The sequence below is a fragment of the Sinohyriopsis cumingii genome, chromosome 14 (assembly GCF_028554795.1).
Source record: "Sinohyriopsis cumingii isolate HCF-2022 chromosome 14, ASM2855479v2, whole genome shotgun sequence".
Taxonomy (NCBI): Eukaryota; Metazoa; Mollusca; class Bivalvia; order Unionida; family Unionidae; genus Sinohyriopsis; species Sinohyriopsis cumingii.
In genome coordinates, this window is record NC_142974.1 from 62595081 (window position 1) to 62613882 (window position 18802).

Below are 18802 nucleotides of genomic sequence, written 5' to 3' on the forward strand. Positions count from 1 at the left end.
TATTATTGTCCAGAAATGTGACTTTTGTAATCGCAAGCGATCCAGGAATAGCCAATCCTTTGTTGGAGACACTCCAACTGGAAACGTACAGCCTTCAGCTGCTAATTTGTTTGCTAGAACCATTCCCTCACAAACCTTGAGGATTTTTTAATTCTTGAAAATGGATAATACCAACATATACACTTTCTATATGAACCAACGTTACTACCTCCAGCCAACAATTACACAATTCTGGAATCAAAATCAAGAGAGATAATTTGAGGAAGTGAGGCGTGGTGGTGGTGGTAATGTTGTAGCTGGAGATAGTCATGCTGACTCACATGGTCATATTGCCATGTTTGGGATTTATTATACTGTGGATGTTAATACGGGGAAAGTAATCAATATGGAAATTGTGAAGGTAATCAGCAATACCAATATAGTATCATATTTGGAGTCTATTTATATAGGGTAGAGGGAGAATGTTATAATAAAGTAGTCACGCAAGAGTGTATAATTGTTAAGTCTTCAAAAGAACTTATTGTTCCTAAACATATGCATGCTTTATTTTGGGAGCTAAGTTCGAAGGTCGGACTTGTAATGCCATGGTTGCGGGTTTATTACCAGCTGGTGTCAACTACCTCAGGATGTCAATGGGGAAGACAATTACCTCTAGTTTCCTTTGCATATTATAGCGAAAGTTTTAAAATGGCTTTTAAATTATCAAAAACAATGTCTGGTTTTACTTACAGTGCAATGCAGTCCACAACAGTTACCATATGGAGTGAGGTGGCCTTAAGCGCACAAGTGATATGTTACTGGAAAATGGAAATCACATCATTACAGAGAGGCACACACAAGTCACAAAGTAGGTGAAGGAGAATTTATCAGACTGCACACACTACTGTGACATCTGGCACTGTGCTAAGAGTAAGTATGTTTCATTTTTATTAATGGCAATTTTTGGAGATGAAATACTTGAACATGTGACAAATTTAGACACCTTTAAAAAAGGGGGATGAATTTGCTGGCCAAGAAGACAGAATGTAAGGATTTAAAGTTTTGGACCAGGAGTGTGGCCATTCACATGTATTGGGTGGCAGCATCAGTGCCTGATGGTAACATGTCTGTGATGTTGGAAAAGTTGCGTTCAATAGTGAACCATATACATAATTCATGTTGGACATGAAGACCTCTTAGCAAAAGGTTTTCCTGATGAACTAGAGGGACCCGAAGCCAAGAAGAAATGGCTTATGCCAGGTATGACCCAATGTCATGCTGTTTCAGGGAATATCAATATTTTGTGGCAGTTGGATATTTATTTAAATTTAAAGGATCATTTTTGCACTGAAAATTACTGAGCTTGCAGATATACAGAATACCGCCTTGAAATAAAGATAGTATATCCGGTATATCTGCAAGATTGTTCAATAATGTGCATGTTGAGCTCAAGTGTTTTCAGATTTGTCAACGATGCAAGTTAACAGTATACAGGTGAACAATTCAGAAAATAACAAATTTCTTCCTCATGTTCTGCTGCAGTTGCCAGAGTTTGTGGTTTGCTTCACAGTCGCCAAGTGACCAATGATATACAACAGCTGTCCCCACTGCACCACACATTTGAGCTGGAAAATCTCCACAGTGTGCTGAATCATTTTGCTCCAAAAGGTATTGGGTTTTCCTACTATGGCACAATTTGCAGGTATTCTGTCAACTCTCTCTTCATAATTGTTTTGGGGTGTTTGAATATTTATAAGTGAAAAGGTGGTATAAGTTTGTAAAGCAAATTTTAATATGGAAGTAATGTGTAGATTAAAATAACATAAAATATATATTTTTCAAAAGAATTAAGGTGTATAAAAATGTTTGAAGAATTACAGAATATATTTTCTGTTTTTATGTCAGAGCATTTCTGGCCGCATTACATTTTGAAGCGGACAACCGAAAACCGCAAGCTACAACCTCAGATGGACAACTGCGTTAGCAGGTTACCTTCCCGAAGTTGTTGTTGTTGTTGTTTTGGGGTTTAACGCCATTTTTCAGCACGATAGGCTATACATGGCGGCCAGTATTAATGGTGGAGGAAGAACCCGGAAAACCCCGGAAAGAACCACCGACCCACGAGAAGCTACTGGCAAGCTTTCTCACATGCCCACATTGGCTGAATCTTAGACTCGAACCGCCGCAGACGGAGGTGAGATGGCAGTGATCCGTAACGAAGAGCGCTTTAGACCACTCGGCCACCCTTCCCGAAGTACAAATGTGGGGAATTGTATTCGGTACTGTTCAGCCTGTTGCCGATCTCTTGTTCGACTTCTTCCCTTTCTTCCTCTAATGCCAACTCTTCACTTGTATATAGTTCACAGCTGTAGGTTCAACGCCTTTTTCACTACTCTCTTCTTGACCTTCATCAAACGAAGATAAAGAATAATCCAGTTCTGGTTCATGTTCGCTCTGACTGTCACAACGAGTAGCAATGTTGCTAGCCATCTGGTGGTTCCTCTTGTGATGTCACAAGCTCGCGTATGCCTATTGCGTTGTTTACAAAAATTCGCTGGGTTGTTTCCGTAGAAGTTGCATTTTGGTGATACTTAAAGAGTCACATCTTCGAATCCAGTGAATAAAGATACGTCCTGTCTTCGCAATGCATTTGAAATGTCGATTAAATTAAGATTACCGAAAGAGGTATATATCATTCAGGTCTACCTTTAATACAGCTTCCGGTAATATGTTTTATACTTTATAATCGTTTTATTTGTTTTCCTTAATCTGTGTCCGATGACGATATGGATTAATATTACAATTATTATAGAGCCAAAGGTTTTGCACACATACGCCATTATTGTCGCAATATTACATAATCATAAGAAAAGCAAAATTTTATACTCCAAAAATTATTTTTCTTACTTAAAAAAAGTTAAATTGAATAGGGTTTCAGTAGCTCTGAAATGTGATCATTAGCTACGTGACAATAAGAAGCTCAACACAAAAACAATCAGTTGCATGTACATTACCCATGATAGTTGCTTCTACCATAGTGGTATATCACAAGGGAACTTGTACCCTGCCATATCATCCATGCATTTAAATTTAAGCTGGTAATAACTAAAACATCCAGTTACTAATATAAAAAGGAATTTTTTCTCTATATGTTTTCAAGTCTTTAAGGACACATGTTTTGTTTGAGTCAATTGATGCAGAAAATGTTTATTATTATATACTTAAGTGCATTATATTAGAAACGTTTTGGTTAAATAATATTCTTATTGTTTCATTCCTATGACTTGTTATTCTCACAATGAAAAATATGTACTTATATTTTACATGTGAAAATACAAGAATTCTGTTGAAGTTGTTTGATGTTATATTGCATTTGCCTACAGATGTTATGCCTTCTAAATGACCAACAAGCTCTTTGTGAGTGAGAACAAAATTATCATCAATTAACCATGATGCATGGACATTAATTTTACTGAAGATATTTGATATAACAGTGCTAGCACCTCTATAATTAAGTTCCTATTATGACCTTGACAACAACTATAAGCCTACTGTAATGCATTTCTGAATTAGACATGCTTTGTTGTTTGATAGGGTTTAATAGTTTACTAACATCAAAAAGGCAGCCCAACACTAGTGCTCTCTTAAGTAAATCATATTATGTAATCAGATTATACATGTCAGATAAATCTCAAAATATCGAGAGGATGATCCAGTGTACTGAAATGTGACATATCTTCAAAAGCCTTGTTTCGCAATACATTTGGTACATAATGAATATCGAGTTTTATGTTCCTGTCTAAGTGCCGGATAACTGTCATGTTATAGTGTGATACATGATATTATTTAACTTACTGCTTTATCATTGCTAACATATCACATTTATTTTGCATCACACACTATATTTTATTTATTTATCCTGTTGTATGCAATAAGTATCATAATAAACTAGTAATATTACAGGATGGTACATAATTGTCAATCTCTATACGACTGAATCAGCAACAGCAAACACAGTTTTATGTTTGACACATCTGTATCCCAAGACACATTAATAATGTGATTTTAGATTCAATATATGTATTGAACAGAAACATTACATTTAACATTGGTATAAGTGTCGTGAAATTGTTATTGTTTTTTGGAAATATAAAATTACCATATGCAGCAAAAGCTGGTGGTATCCAGTAGAAAAACATTTGCTGCATATTATAAGCCTGGAATTTAACTTTATTCTTTCTTTCTAAATTAGAAGAGCAAGGAAAGCTATGTATGCTCTCTATACTGCTGTTGACTGTTATGAAGTATTTGAAATGAAGCCTCATATTTTAATCTTGAACAGGAAAGAAACGTCAGCATCACTTAGATTTCACTCGATACAATATACCAATAATAATTGCAATGTAGGTGTGACCTGCTAAGTTTAAAGTATATTATGATTTACCATTAATCTCCAAGAGGCATTTAGGATGTAGGCATTCAAGAAACATAACCATGTCTTTGTAAGCGAGATCATCGAGTTTCAACCGTGATGGGTCTGCACTGCTCTTTATCATCTGGGCAAAGACACTTGATCCCTGAATTAGCAAAAACTTGACAAAGTGCAGCTCTTTTCCTTCTACTACGAGGGTAATATCTGTTAGGTCAGATTTCTGGAATAATTCAGGCGGATGTTCATCTTCTTTGCTCAGATCTGCTTCACTCTGCAAGTTTATCACAGACGCCATACCTAAACTGAAATATAATTATACAAATACATCATATAATTTTCTTCAAGAAAGAAAGATGTCAAAACTGAAGCCGAATTAGCACAACGAATTAATATACTGTCATTTGAATGGAATGTATTGTTCAGTAATGTTGACTTTAAAACCCTGTTTTTAATTTGTCTGTGAAAGAAAGAACATACATAAATGAAACATTCTCAATGAAGATATAAAAATCCGCCGTTAACAATATAGTTGTCATGGTGGCCATATTTGGTATTAGATCTGCATCAGTGCTAAGAAAGTCCTTCATTGAAAATCCCATCTAGATACTGCATTCCATTCAGGAGGAGTATAAACAAATATGTTTCCAAGATGGCAGTAACGATGGCAATTTTTTGATGTCTAAGTGGCACATTTTCACTTAGGACAGGCTAAAAGACATCATACAATGTCGAGCAATTTGAGTAATCATTACTTGTTTTTGAAGATGGCTGTTGTGAAGCCATATTAGATGTCTGCGGGAGACCTTGTTTTCTTTAGATCCAACTAGAGCTCGGAATAAATGTCGTGTTGAAGCATCATTGCAAGTATCCTAGAATGTCTACATGACTACATGCCTGCCTGCCTTATCAACTCCCTGCCGTCCTACATACCTACATACATACGCACACACGCATGCACACACACACACACACAAAGAAAGACCGCTCCGGTGGCCTAGTGGTTAGAGTGTCCACCTCGCATGTGTGAGTTTGTGGGTTCAAAACCCCGGCCGAGTTATAGCAAAGTCGTCTACAAAATAGTACTAACAGCTGCCTCGCTATGTGCTCAACAATAAGAGGTTAGTGTTAGGACTGGTAGGCCTGGTGTCAGGATAATGTGACTGGGTAAGACATCATGCTACATGCATCGTATTTTGATGCAACATATAAAAAGTACATCACACCATCAGTGTTGAAAGCTATACATTTACGGGTAGCTATGAGAAATCAAAATATATTTATAGTGTTCATTTTTCTGACAAGTTAATAAAAGCTTGTAGAAAAAAAATGTTTTGAATCCTAACTATAAATTCACACACCCATTTTTTAAACTATGAATGTCATTTTTTAAGTACAAAGATGCTCCTATTAGTAAAAATGCTAGCCATACCTGGTAATTTTGTAAATCACTCTACGTTCAACTGCTTGATGCAATTCAAATATTCTACTTGCTACAAATCTAGCATGTCCCCAATCACAAGTGACTAACTCTGCTTACTAGACAACAATTCGTATTTAATGTATAGCTAGTGAAGACTGACGTGCGCATTCTTCACATTGGTTTAAAAAACAGCACAGGCCGACACCATCCAACTCACACATTTAACCGTATCTAGAATTATTAAACAATAATAGCTAAGCATTCATATAACAGCCTAAATACAATAAATGTCTAGGTTCTCTTGAGCATCTAAACTGCCTGACGATCTCCTAGACACTATATACTTCTCACTCCCATAAAATAATTCATTACAAACACGCATTCATTGTGATGTGATATGTACCTATGTATGTGTACAAGTCATGCTGACATGATACGAAATGATAGATGCAATTGTAGACAGAAATGTATTCTTCCGGAAAATAATCGACTTTGTCCCGTATTATCTAAAACTAGTTATGACATAAAATGCAAATACTGGCCTGTGCTATATATTAAAAATAATGCAGTTATGCTTTAATGCTCATTTAAAATCATCCAATGGTCACACAAACGACATCATTCTTGGAAATTCTAAACCAGATTTGGAAATACCTTCTGACTATTGAAACATATAATATTAGTTATATTAAGATATATGCTTTATGATATTTTCATTAATGAGTTATCCTAGCTAGGAATTTCAAGAATCAGATCAAACTTAAAAGAGTTATCAGAAAACGAAAACTGTAAACAAGTATAGAAACTGAACAAGAAGACATAGCTTTCTTCCCTTAGAGAAAAACCTAGGTTTATTTAAACTGTTCAGGCTACATCGTTTTAAAATCTCTCTCTCTATCTCTATCTATCCCTCAATGTCTCTCTCTCTCTCTCTACATATATATATATATATATATATATATATATATATATATATATATATATATATATATATATATATATATATATATATATATATATATATATATATATATATATACAGTTTCTGATATTTTCAAACAAATTGATTCCACACCATAAGCATTCAATTGACACATTTCACTACACGTAAAATAATTAATCAAATTATATGATCTATTTTTCACTGTTAACTTTACATTGAAAGAACTGTGTATTAGGAACAACTTTGTAAACAAAAAGCATGAGCACTCACATATTAGTATTAGACCCATTAGTTTGGGGTGATTAAATTTCAACTGTTATATATATATGTTGTAATACAGCATAAATTCAATTACTGTTTTTCTTGTAGTGTATTAAAAGGATTTTATAATAAAGATCGATTAAATTAACACTTGGAAAAATGTACACTACTTGTTCTGGCGACAAAATGTTGAGGCTGGCGATTTTTTTGCTGACAGCTTTTTAAAAGCTAGGACCATCCCTGAAATGGTCATGCAGTATTACTCAGAACCACTCCATCATATTTTACCATACAAATACAGTAACCTATAAAGATGTTCCCGACTCAGAGGAGGCCAAGATTTATTCAGCAGTATATTTCATCTTGCATATGTAGCTAATTAAAAGTGAGAGCTCACCAAAAATACCAATCACTTTTCAAACACACTGAAGTAAATTTCAACTATCTTTTAATCAAGGAAGCAAATGAACACAAACAACTGAGTAGTGTAGTATCAATATGACATATTTCAAAATAACAAGATGTTGAGAACACAGGCCATCTATTGAAAGACAAATGTTTACAGTATTTAAACAAATAGCTGTGTAGATTTCTTATGAGAACTGTTATATGCTTAACTGAAACATTGCAAAAGCTTATGGTCCCTAACCAATCTATTGTATTTGCATGCAATTCGTTACTGTAACATAAATATTACATGGAGCATATATTAATTTTAAGATATCATGACATAATTATGTCAGCGAAAATTATCCTTGTTGAAGACATTTAACAATTTAGCGAAACAACTTAAGGATAGTTTTAATAACGTTTTGTATTGATGGCACAAGATTGTTGTATAATATTAACAAAGCTCAGAGGATATTAAAGCTGCACATAGGATCACAATGGGGCCCCATCCTCAAATTATGCAGAACAAATACATACAAATCTAACAGTATATAATGCACTAATAGTGCTATACAAATGATATATTTTTGGGTGCTTTGACACTTTTGCCAGCATGATTTTGTGATTTGCACTATACTGTCATATTTGTTGAGATTTAGTAAAAATGTTGGTTTTGTTTTTCCTCTTAGGCAGTTTAAGACTACAGCCTTAACATCGTATAATCAAAGTGCCAAGACGTTACCAAATGTATTTTACAATGCTGTTTCACTTCCAAGATGTGATTGTTGATATACAAACCTTCAACAAAGCCTTGATATTATGTTAGTTACAACTGATAAAACTGTTCCATACTGATGTCAATGTTTTGTATAGGGAAAATATGTCAAAAGTGTATTATTTTAACAGACAACCACTACCAAGTTAAGTGCATATTGAGATTAAAAACTACTTGTTTAGCCTGACATACCCAATTCAAAACCGCGTAGGATTAGTCTTGTGTTGCGAACGACATCAGTAAAATGCAAGGGTGGCAGGGGATATCACCACAGTCTATTTGAGGGAGATCAAAATTGAATCAACACAATTCGGGCATGTCGGAACATTGATACACTGCTTTGTGGGACAATGATAAGTTCATAGAGTTAAACAAATAAATCCAATTCTCTAATCAACCGCTGATATTTGCCATATATTCACTCTCAAGATACTTCAATGATTGTACGAATATGCCAAAAATGTGGTAAGTAAAAATCTAAACTGCAGAGGAAATATGGACAGTGGCGAATTAAGTTATAAAAAAATTAAACAGTTCATGTCCTGGCTTCCAGAAAGACAATACATGCACCTTTACTGCCAGTTACTAATGACAGAGTAACTCAAAGGCAATTCATTTCTTGCAACAACATAAAAATCAGTATACCAGTCGAAAATAGCAAGGTGGCAGGAATGTATGGGTACAAGACTAAAGCATCAGGAACAAACAGTGGATAGGCATACTGCATAAACATGCATACAGTATAAACGCAACATTTCATATTCAGACCAGCCAACTCTGATGAGTCCGTCTCAGTAAGGTAGTTTATTCGTTTATATTAGTTTGACCAGTTTTCAGTAAGGTGTAGAATAATATCATAAACTATAAATGTAAAGCTGGAAAATGTAATCAAAAGTTTGGTATTTGAAACATGCAGTGAATATAAATATTATGTCAAACTGAAGAGTTTGTAAAGTATGTGAAGACTTTATTTACCATTAGTGCAGTTGCACAAATTCTAGTTCCAAACCCTATGCAGCTCAGTGGCTTGTTGCTTTCTCTAAACTTTATGTAATTCTTGGAAATTCTTTTTCCATTTCACATGACCACAGTAGTCCTACATGTAAGACATCAATGCTGATATTTAAGTTGCGTGTGTCAGAGTCTTCCTGGCTAACTAACGGTGCAGTGTAGCGTATTTTTAAGTCAACTAACATCTTAACGAAAGTCAAATTTTCAGGAATATCTCACACAACCGGCAATTAAAATAACGATGCTTTTCTAAAAGTAAAGTCATAATGTTTTAGTCAGACTCTACTTACTACGATGTCTTTTCTCTAATAAATTTAATTCTCACAAAAGAAACGGACCTGATTTCAAGTTTTGTTGGCCTACATTTCAGTTGGCTGGAAAGCAATGAAAGCTGGGAATGCCAAAATTGGGTTAAGTTGAAATATTTATTGTTTAATGAAACAAATATATATTATGCCTATTGGATCTGTAAACAAAATTTTGTTTCTTTCAAGAATCATATCCCCCACATGAACATACTTCTGCATACCTCGACTACCGTCGAATTTCAACAACTTCAAGTGTATCTCAACGAAACTTGAAAATGTGTCTATTTGCTAGTGTCAGATTTTGATTCCACCAGGATAAAAACAACACAGTAAGCATATTAATTAAATATCAATTTGTGGAAGCTTATTAATCTAGGCTGCCATTTGTGTGAGATATTCCAGCAACTTTGATTACTCGTTCCGATGTCAACCAACTCAGAACATGCTATACAAGCTCGTTATTTGGGTAGCAAGACAGCAATGAAACAAAATAACATGTGCTGTCTTACACTGTAGGACTCATGATGATGGCAATCCTATCTCCACGAGTCGTATTCAAATTGGCACGTGATGTCCAATAAACGTAATTGTGTCCCTTCCAACTTTTATTCACAAGAGTCTCAATATTCCTTTTTTTTCTTCTGTATTGATTATTAACACTTTTCAAGAGGCTTATTTTCCCTTTCATCTTAAAATTGCATCGCTTGCTTAACACCATTTTTAACAAGTCTATAATCAACAGTTTGATCATGCAGATAATTTGCGTGGACAAGTAAGTGCAGTTTAAGGTCTCACTGGACAGTTTATCTGGTGAATTTTCATCCAACAATGACCAATTACAGAAAAATGAGAATAATTTCCCACCGAAGATACAAATAAAAACAAACTAATGATTTCTGTAGAAAGCAAACATGTGAGATTTTGACTGCAGTAATCAGGTTAATTCCTGATTCAACTGGTGGTTTTTATACTGAACCAACACTGCCACCAACCCTTAAATTTTACATTCATTCTTGACAAGAAATAGCTTTTTAGAATATTTTCCTGTGACAAGGCAGCTAAAAGAATCAGTAGCTGCCTTATGCACGAATAAATTTACTATTATTACAGTAGTCCCTCTCTCTAATGGCACCTTTGACCAGCGGCCACCCGCTCCTTATGGCTAGAATCTGTTGGCACTGATGAATTTGTGTTCAAAAGTACCCCTCACGAAAGGGCACCCGGCTAACTCAACCAGCATATTAATGCAATAATATAAAATTTACCCTTCAAAAGTGGCCTCATTTTATTTTGATATGTGTCCAGAACCAGTATTTTGTTAATAACGTCTGTTAATCTGATTTATGTTTCCCGATGTCAGGTTTTCGTTACAAAAGAAGTGTTGACTAAAGTACATGCACCACTAAGGTTAATATTATATCATTTACGCCTCACGAGAAGCCACATTTATTTCATAAAGCCGAGAAAGACTCAAATTTTAATCCATACAAAAGGGTAAGTACATGTAATCCAATTAGCCTTACTGCTGTGTTATCATAAGATGTCCGGTTTAGTCACTTCGATAATTGTTAAGATTACAATTATTGAACAGTAGTAACAGCTGAAAAGCGGCAGCATCGATGTACAATACACAAGTCAGCAGGAAAATGGTTTGATAGCCTTTATGACTTCCCTTAGTAAGATGTTTACTTTGATAATTAGTGGCTATTACTACTGACAATAATTGTCAAAATTACATATCCTACGATTCCTAACGGCCTCGTGGTCAAATCTGCGTTATGCTAAATGGTACATATCGAAGCCATTTTGGCTTCACTCACTTAGTGTAATGTATAAAAAAAATAGGGCACCAGACTGCGACAATGAAACAAGTGACAAGATCACTTCCTTTACAAACACACAGCAATTTGTTTAGATGCATAACAAATTGTTTTATCAGTATTGTAGTTGGCAACATGCATAACTTAATGCAAAAAGACCAACATGTCATCGAGGAAAAGAAAAATTATCAGTTTAGAAGAGAAAGTGAAAGTAATTCAACCGAATGAGAGGTTGGGGGGGGGGGGTCGAGGATCCTTGCAGAAAACTAATGTCAGAAAGACTCAGTTAAACAATATCATGAAAGATAAGAAAACAATTATGCAGAAGTGGGAAGGTGAAATGCACGGAGAAAGGAAGATTGTTTGAGCCAGGAGATGTTTGTATCCTGATTTGAATGACAAGAAAAAGCAACAATTCTGTCAGTTGAATTAGGATATGACAACTTTACCGCAAGTAACGGATGGTTGCACAGATTTCAAGTGCGACACAATATTAAGTGTTCTGTCCTTAGCTGATGTTAATAATGAAGTTGTCGAAGATTGGAACAAAAGACTAAACGATATATGCAGGGGATATGACAGCAAGGACATTTTTAATTGTGAAGAAACAGGTTTGTTTTTTAGACTATTACCAACAGAGTGACAGATGATGTGATCTCTAACATAATTATAAAGACAGTTTTAAAACTATATCAATGGTTATTCATAACATTCTTTTGAAAATGGTGAAACAGTTTGTTTTTCATTTATTTCACAACATGCATGCGATATTTTAATGAAAATATTAAATGTTTTAGAATTAAATGTACTTGTAACTTTCCTCATATGTATTTACTATTCGCATTTGTCATCCCCCTCTAGAAAGGCCACCCTCATTATAAGGCCACTTCCCTGTAATAGTAAAAAGGGACATTCATTTAATATAACTCACCAAAAACTTCAATGAATCTGGTGCAGATATATTTGTTCCTGTGAAAGCTCCGCAACAATTGGTGTGTCTGACTCCCAATAAATTTTTGAATGTTGTCCTGCTGTTAGCAATATCACTTTGACAGGTGTGCTCCCATACACCTTGAAGCCTACAAGAAAATAAAACCCTGAACTTCTTATATATAGTCATTATAACTTAAATTTCTGTAAATAAGATGAAATCTATGTATTGAAACATTACATTAAGAGTAGATAAATTAAGGCAATCATCATAAAATTAGGAACATATACTAAGTATGTACTGAAAATGTTGATAAACTGAATAAGTATGTGAAATACTTCAATTAAAACACCTTACATGAAACTTATAAGGCTTTTGTTGTTCATTAGGAGAATGAATCAGGAGCAATACCTGGTAACATTAAAACTGTTAACTCCCTTTTCCTACTATGATTAAATGCTATCAAATCTATATGAAGTGCATGTTTGGAATACCTAACTATGTCAGATTCAAGATATGGAGGTAATAAGGATATGATTTATGGCACAGTGAATCACATTTGACAAGACTGAAAAAATGACACCAGTTCTTAAAGGAGACTAGAAATCAAAATTTTCTTTTTGCGTATGTAATTCTCTACAGATTTTAATTCGACTGCAATGTTTATAAATTAAATATCGTAAGCGGGTAGTGATTATATTGCGTGGAAGATACCACGATTCCGTAAATTGCCGAGTTTTTCCGAGTTTTGATGAGACAACAGATCACGTGGTACCGTGACGCTATACTAGCCAGTCCTCGAATACAAACATAAACATTGGCGAGCGAGGTAGACAGGAGACCACATTTGGGTTGCACATTCAAAAGTTAAATCTACAGTCTGATATAATAGTTTATGTACTGTACTGGTAAGTGCTAAAAGAAATTTGTAAGGCACAGGCCCCGGGCAGATGACTTAAATAAACTAAATTCCTGAATGAAATTCCACAAGCCCAGACAGTTCATACCTGTCAACTCTCAATCCGGGAGAAAAACCTCCCGATTTTGGGGGTATTTCCTCATCTACCTCCCGATCTCGTAATATCTCTCAATTTTGCGCAGCGAAGTCCCGATTATTACATTATGTCTGTCAATTTTCATTTGTCAGAAGATAAAAACCCAACCCCAAACCATTTTTAAATATAACGTATGCAATCCACAGTCTAAACTGCCACACTGCAGACATCGTAGCGATATGACTGAAAAATTGTTAAAGCTAAGTTAAAAATTCAAATCACACGCACACATGTCTAAACCGGCACTGGACGAAATAATTAATATCATACAACAGGTTTTTTCTTCTTTTTTTCTTCTTCAGCAAATAGAACGTGAAGATTAAACATTATTCAAGTAAATTTCAGATTTTTTTTAAAACAACTAAAACAGTACTATAGTACAAAAAAATTAAAAGAATAAAATTGTCACCAATTAGCTTAAATGAATGATCACTTTGAAATTTTCTCTGCAAAACAAAATCGCATCTCCATTTCCGCCAAAGAAACTCGGCCAGTTAACACCTGACATTCCTCTACCGTATATGAAAAGTTTAATTACCATGATTAAATTACAAGGAATAAAACAAAATATATCATGCAGTATATGTGGCCCTAAAGAACTAATTCTGAATAAATATTTTATTCAGCAAACAGTGTTACATGCATTAAGACTTAAACATTAGGAAATAAGGTGGGACATAAAACTTGAGAAAAACAGTTGCCACATGTACGGTAACTTGTGACTGCAGATTTGAACTGTTAAAATGAAGTCCATGGCATCGTAAGTAACAACAAAATAGGCATGGTTTGTTTGGTAATCAATTGCTGGTGCTTACACATACACACACTGTCGAACATGGTTTATTTTGAAGCATGTCCGAAGGGCAGTCCTTTTCACAAGATCAATGCAAGGATAAGGATTATGTTCATTAGTCACACTGGCTTTATTGTTTGCGTACTTAAATCAAAACTTGAGCTATTTTGCAATTTAGCCAGAACTGACCAGAATATGCAAAAGGGGCTTGTCATGGGGTAATAATAAGGCGTATCACAGGGAGAAAAGGCACGTCAAATGGGCGGTCGCACATTGGGGCAAGGGGAGGGGGGTCAATAGTCCCCACCCCGTTCTATTGTCAGACAGTTAATGTGAAACTTTGACCTCTTATTTTTTAATCGCTGCTTTTTAAACTGCCTAAGGAATAGACTTATATCAGTTCCAATTATTACAGATTACTGTTTATGCATACTACATGTATATAATGCATTTTTTTTTAATTTTTAATTGTTATAAGAGTACTGAAAATTGTGTTTTCTCGAAACACGACAGGTTTAGAATCTTATTTTTAGCAAAGCTTCCATTTGATTAAAATCAAATCTAAATTTCACCTAGGACAGTGGTGATTTGATTTAGATTGTCCCGTGTTAAGGCATGTATGTCAACATCTTGAAAATACATTTACTCATTTCACCAGCGCGATCAAAGTTTCCTCAGGCAAACAATTTTTGTTTCGACAAGCCTGACGGGCACCTCACTTTGAATACAGGATGGGCCGGTACTAAAACCAGAAGGGGCCCAGGGTGTCGGGCTATCATATTTGTTTTTAGCACTGTTGTTTTAGATAAAAGATATGTGGATTGATTGTTGCATTTTGTGGTCACTTACTCGTCCTTCTGCCTATTTTCGTATCTCACACGTTTCCCAGGATTTAAAATGTACAAAGGTATGTCTGGAACAGCGCCAACTTTTAGTCTAGGCCTAGCATTTGCGTATCTATGAGCTGCTATTTTTTCATGATCCCTGTCGTAACATTCCTTTGAGAAATGTGACGAGCACATAGAGCTGTATGGTGTTGCTCTGAAATCGACTTGTTTGTTATAATGGACCCATTCTTTCATTATGCCTTTATCTTTCGGAAAAGAAAAAAAATATGTCCACAGGCTTTTATTAATGTTCTAATACACCCGTAAGCAACGCAAAATGGTCTTGTCTTTTACTCTGGCAACTTCCACTTGGGCTGCTGGAGTCGCTACTATGACGTCACATCCCGAAAGTAACCGAATAAGCGCGGAAATTTTGTATAAGAGGTCACGGAAATTCAGCTCCCAGAAGATAAGCCAATATTTAAATATTGGCATTACGGTCGCAGATGATACTTCAGAATAAGGTTTTCTGCTATAGTACTTTTATTATTATTCTATATTTCCATTGGTTTCTGGTCTCCTTTAAGTTCTCAATGGACAGTTTTTTCTGGTGAATTTTCATCCAACAATGACCAATTACAGAAAAATAATAATAATTTCACACTGAAGATACAAATAAAAACAAACTAATGATTTCTGTAGAAAGCATACATGTGAGATTTTGACTGCAGTAATCCGGTTAATTACTGATTCAACTGGTGGTTTTCATACTGAACCAACACTGCTACCAACCCCTAAATTTTACATTCATTTTTGATAAGAAATAGCTATTTTGAATATTTTCCTGTGACAAGGCAGCTAAGAGAATCAGTATGTGCCTTATGCATGAATAAAGTTCACTAGTACTATAACAAATTAGAATACTTTTCATCACCCCTCAACCATCTAGATTTTTAGATATTTACCTCTGTATTAGAACACATAAATACTTAAGCCAAGTCGGCTGCTCATTTGCAGCCCAAGTTACCCATTTATCTCCAATTCTCATCTAACTGTGACAGGCAGTCACCAACAAACCAACACATTTCCAAGCCTAAGTCAAATTAAATATAAACCACATTATAGGTTTAGCTTATGTGTGAATTTATAAATACTAGGCTTGTGATAATTAGGTTCATGCCTTCTACCTTAAAAATTAGGGGGTGTCAAAATACGAAACTATCCAGTGAGACCTAAATGTATGAGGTGCTGCTGTAAGGTTAGTCTGGTTCCCTAACTAATTTCACTAATTCTAATATGAAACTCGGATCCAAGTCAAACACGATGAACACATTTTCTGAATTTTTCGTCAATGATCATTTTTCCCTAGTTTTTGCTTCATGCTGTAAGTCCACATTTTAAGGGTAATTTTCGTAAGACTAATGGCAAAATTACAAGGGTTGGCAGGTCTGCATATTTACTACATAGGAGACCTTTATTCTCCCCAGAGATACGGCACATACGAAGCCATATAAGTTACTATTTCAGTATTTGCAAGACGGCTTCCTTAGTTGTATACAGCATTTATAACAGTAAGTTATGAGTTATCTGAAGTGTATCTGCTTTTGAGGTGTTAAACAGGAAAAAAATCTATCATAGTACTGTATTAATGATTTTGTGTTTCTGTACTGAAATACGACAAATAGTCATTAAAATAAGAGTGCACAGCCTGACACCAACATAAAAACAAAAAGAAAATGATACTTCCCATTAGTTTCTTATACTTATTATGTTCAGCATAGAAAATACTACTTTTTCCGGATGCAAATAGTTCTAGTGTATGTGGTGTCAACAGAGGCCACCTCCTGTGCAATGAGTCTTCCAAAGAGAAGAAAGCAGTATAAGAAACAAGAAAACTTAACTTAGTATGATGAAGAATACCACATACATATATGCATACATACATACATGCCTACCAGTTTACCTACCTACCTGCCGGCCCATATGACTGCCAGGCTACATATCTGCATATCTTACTACGTACCCACCTACCTACATGCACCTAGCTATCTACCTACATACGTTCATGCATTTATGCATACAAAAATAAATGCAGATTTGGTTGACTCCCTATTCCTAAATGAACCAAGTTTATTCGAGTGTTTGTTACCTGATGTTTTAACTGATGAATGAATGCATAATTACTATTAGAAATTCAGTCCAATTATTCGCTGGCCAACTGCAGTATGTGTCCAAAACTACGGTTGCTCATCTGTATGTATCTCTGTTTATTCTCCCTCTCTACCTGACCGTCTGCTTTTGGACGCATTTGTTTTAATCTTAAACTATCTGTTCCACTTTAGGTTTATCTGCCTATCAGTTCCTTTTGCCATTATTTCACCAAAGGCTGATATGTCTTTATGCTCTTTCCCTGTCTGTATGTATGTCATTCTATTTCTTTGCCCATCCATAAATTGGTCCAATATTTGTCTGTCTGTTGGTTGCATTTTTCTTCCAATCTAAAGAACCGCATGTATGCCTCGTCAAACAAGTTATGTATTATTCTTCATCATGAATACCGGCTTACACGCCTACATGCACATTACGTATATAAAACAACTGCATTTTTTAAAATATCGGCAAACGCCGATCATTCGAAAATTAACACTACTCAAACAGGAAAAATCAGCTAACCAAGTGCGCGATTTAAGAAATGCATCAAAGGTGAAATGAAACTAAAAGCTGAATTGTTTATTTTAAATTATCTTCATGTAACAGAACATTTGAAAGTGTCTGTGTGTTTGAGTTAATGTTTTAGAGATCCAGAGAAAACAGATGATAATCCATAAAACTGAATAGGATTTTGCATAGGCATTTACTTCATTGAAAGATATAATCATTCTAAACACCCTACCTTCATTTGGACCATATCGTATATTTCTGTGAGACAAAACATATGCCTCAGATGAATGTCATGTAAGTAGTTTGCAGAAAAACATAATACATTTTACTCACCCGAAATATCTTCTCAATTAAACAAATTGCAATCTGTTCTGACCACTTCAATATTGTTAACGATTAAATTGACTGCATATCTGACATACACGCTGTGATCAAACAAAAATAGTATCATATATTCCCAACTTCTAGCTCAAACCTTATTTAGGAAAGAATAGAGGTGGACCGAATGGCAGTTACCAGCATCTGTAAGATTGACTAACATGCGCATGTACAACCCATAAATCTGCAGTATATGGTAGTCACTCAAAAGTTTCAATGGTGTTAATAGACAAAGTATGCTTAAGAAAATAGTTCCCTTCTTGCTCTCTCCCCCCTTCTTTCTCTCTCACACACACACGCACACACACACAAGTACACATATATACACTATAGAAATACACTCATTTGTGGCTGCAAATACCTATTAGCTGACACCCACTACTAAAGTGACAATATCCAGTAATAGAGCAAAATTACAACTTAGAATTGTAATGAAGATGAATAAAACTATCTGAATTGACAAGATTCCTTATGAAGGTGATGAAACATTAATGCTATTTTTTTTTTTCTTAAAATAACTTCAGTGTCCTCAGTTAATACAGATTCACAGGTAAACTAAATACACTACATTACTGAAATAAACTGATGATATGATTTATTAATACCAAGAAAGGAACTCTTAACTATAAAACTAAAAACTGTCAATGCTTCATGCAACATGATTGATGTGGAAGATGATGTTTGCCATTTTGTATAAACTCTACAAATAATTTAATTAATTAGAGACATGCCAGTTTATTTTATACACATAAACGAAAAACCAGGCATCAACGTCTTCTTTCTGTGAGCTTTATATTTGCCTTTGGTACACAAACAAA

The 18802-nt window shown here is 34.9% G+C and overlaps 1 protein-coding gene across 4 annotated transcripts in view; it reads right to left on the minus strand.

Annotated features, from left to right (window-relative positions):
- LOC149783983 (BTB and MATH domain-containing protein 38-like) overlaps positions 1-18802 on the minus strand; it is a 37205-nt gene that overhangs the window by 11891 nt on the left and 6512 nt on the right. For 2 of the 4 annotated variants that reach the window (XM_089932091.1, XM_089932090.1), the window contains exons 2-3: positions 12271-12418; positions 4424-4713 (exon numbers count right to left, since the gene is read on the minus strand). In XM_089932091.1, the coding sequence (XP_089788217.1) occupies positions 4424-4706 (283 nt within the window). In that variant the 5' untranslated portion in view covers positions 4707-4713; positions 12271-12418. The remainder of the gene's footprint in view (positions 1-4423; positions 4714-12270; positions 12419-18802) is intronic. The other 2 variants (XM_089932089.1, XM_089932088.1) reach the window with 1 other exon arrangement.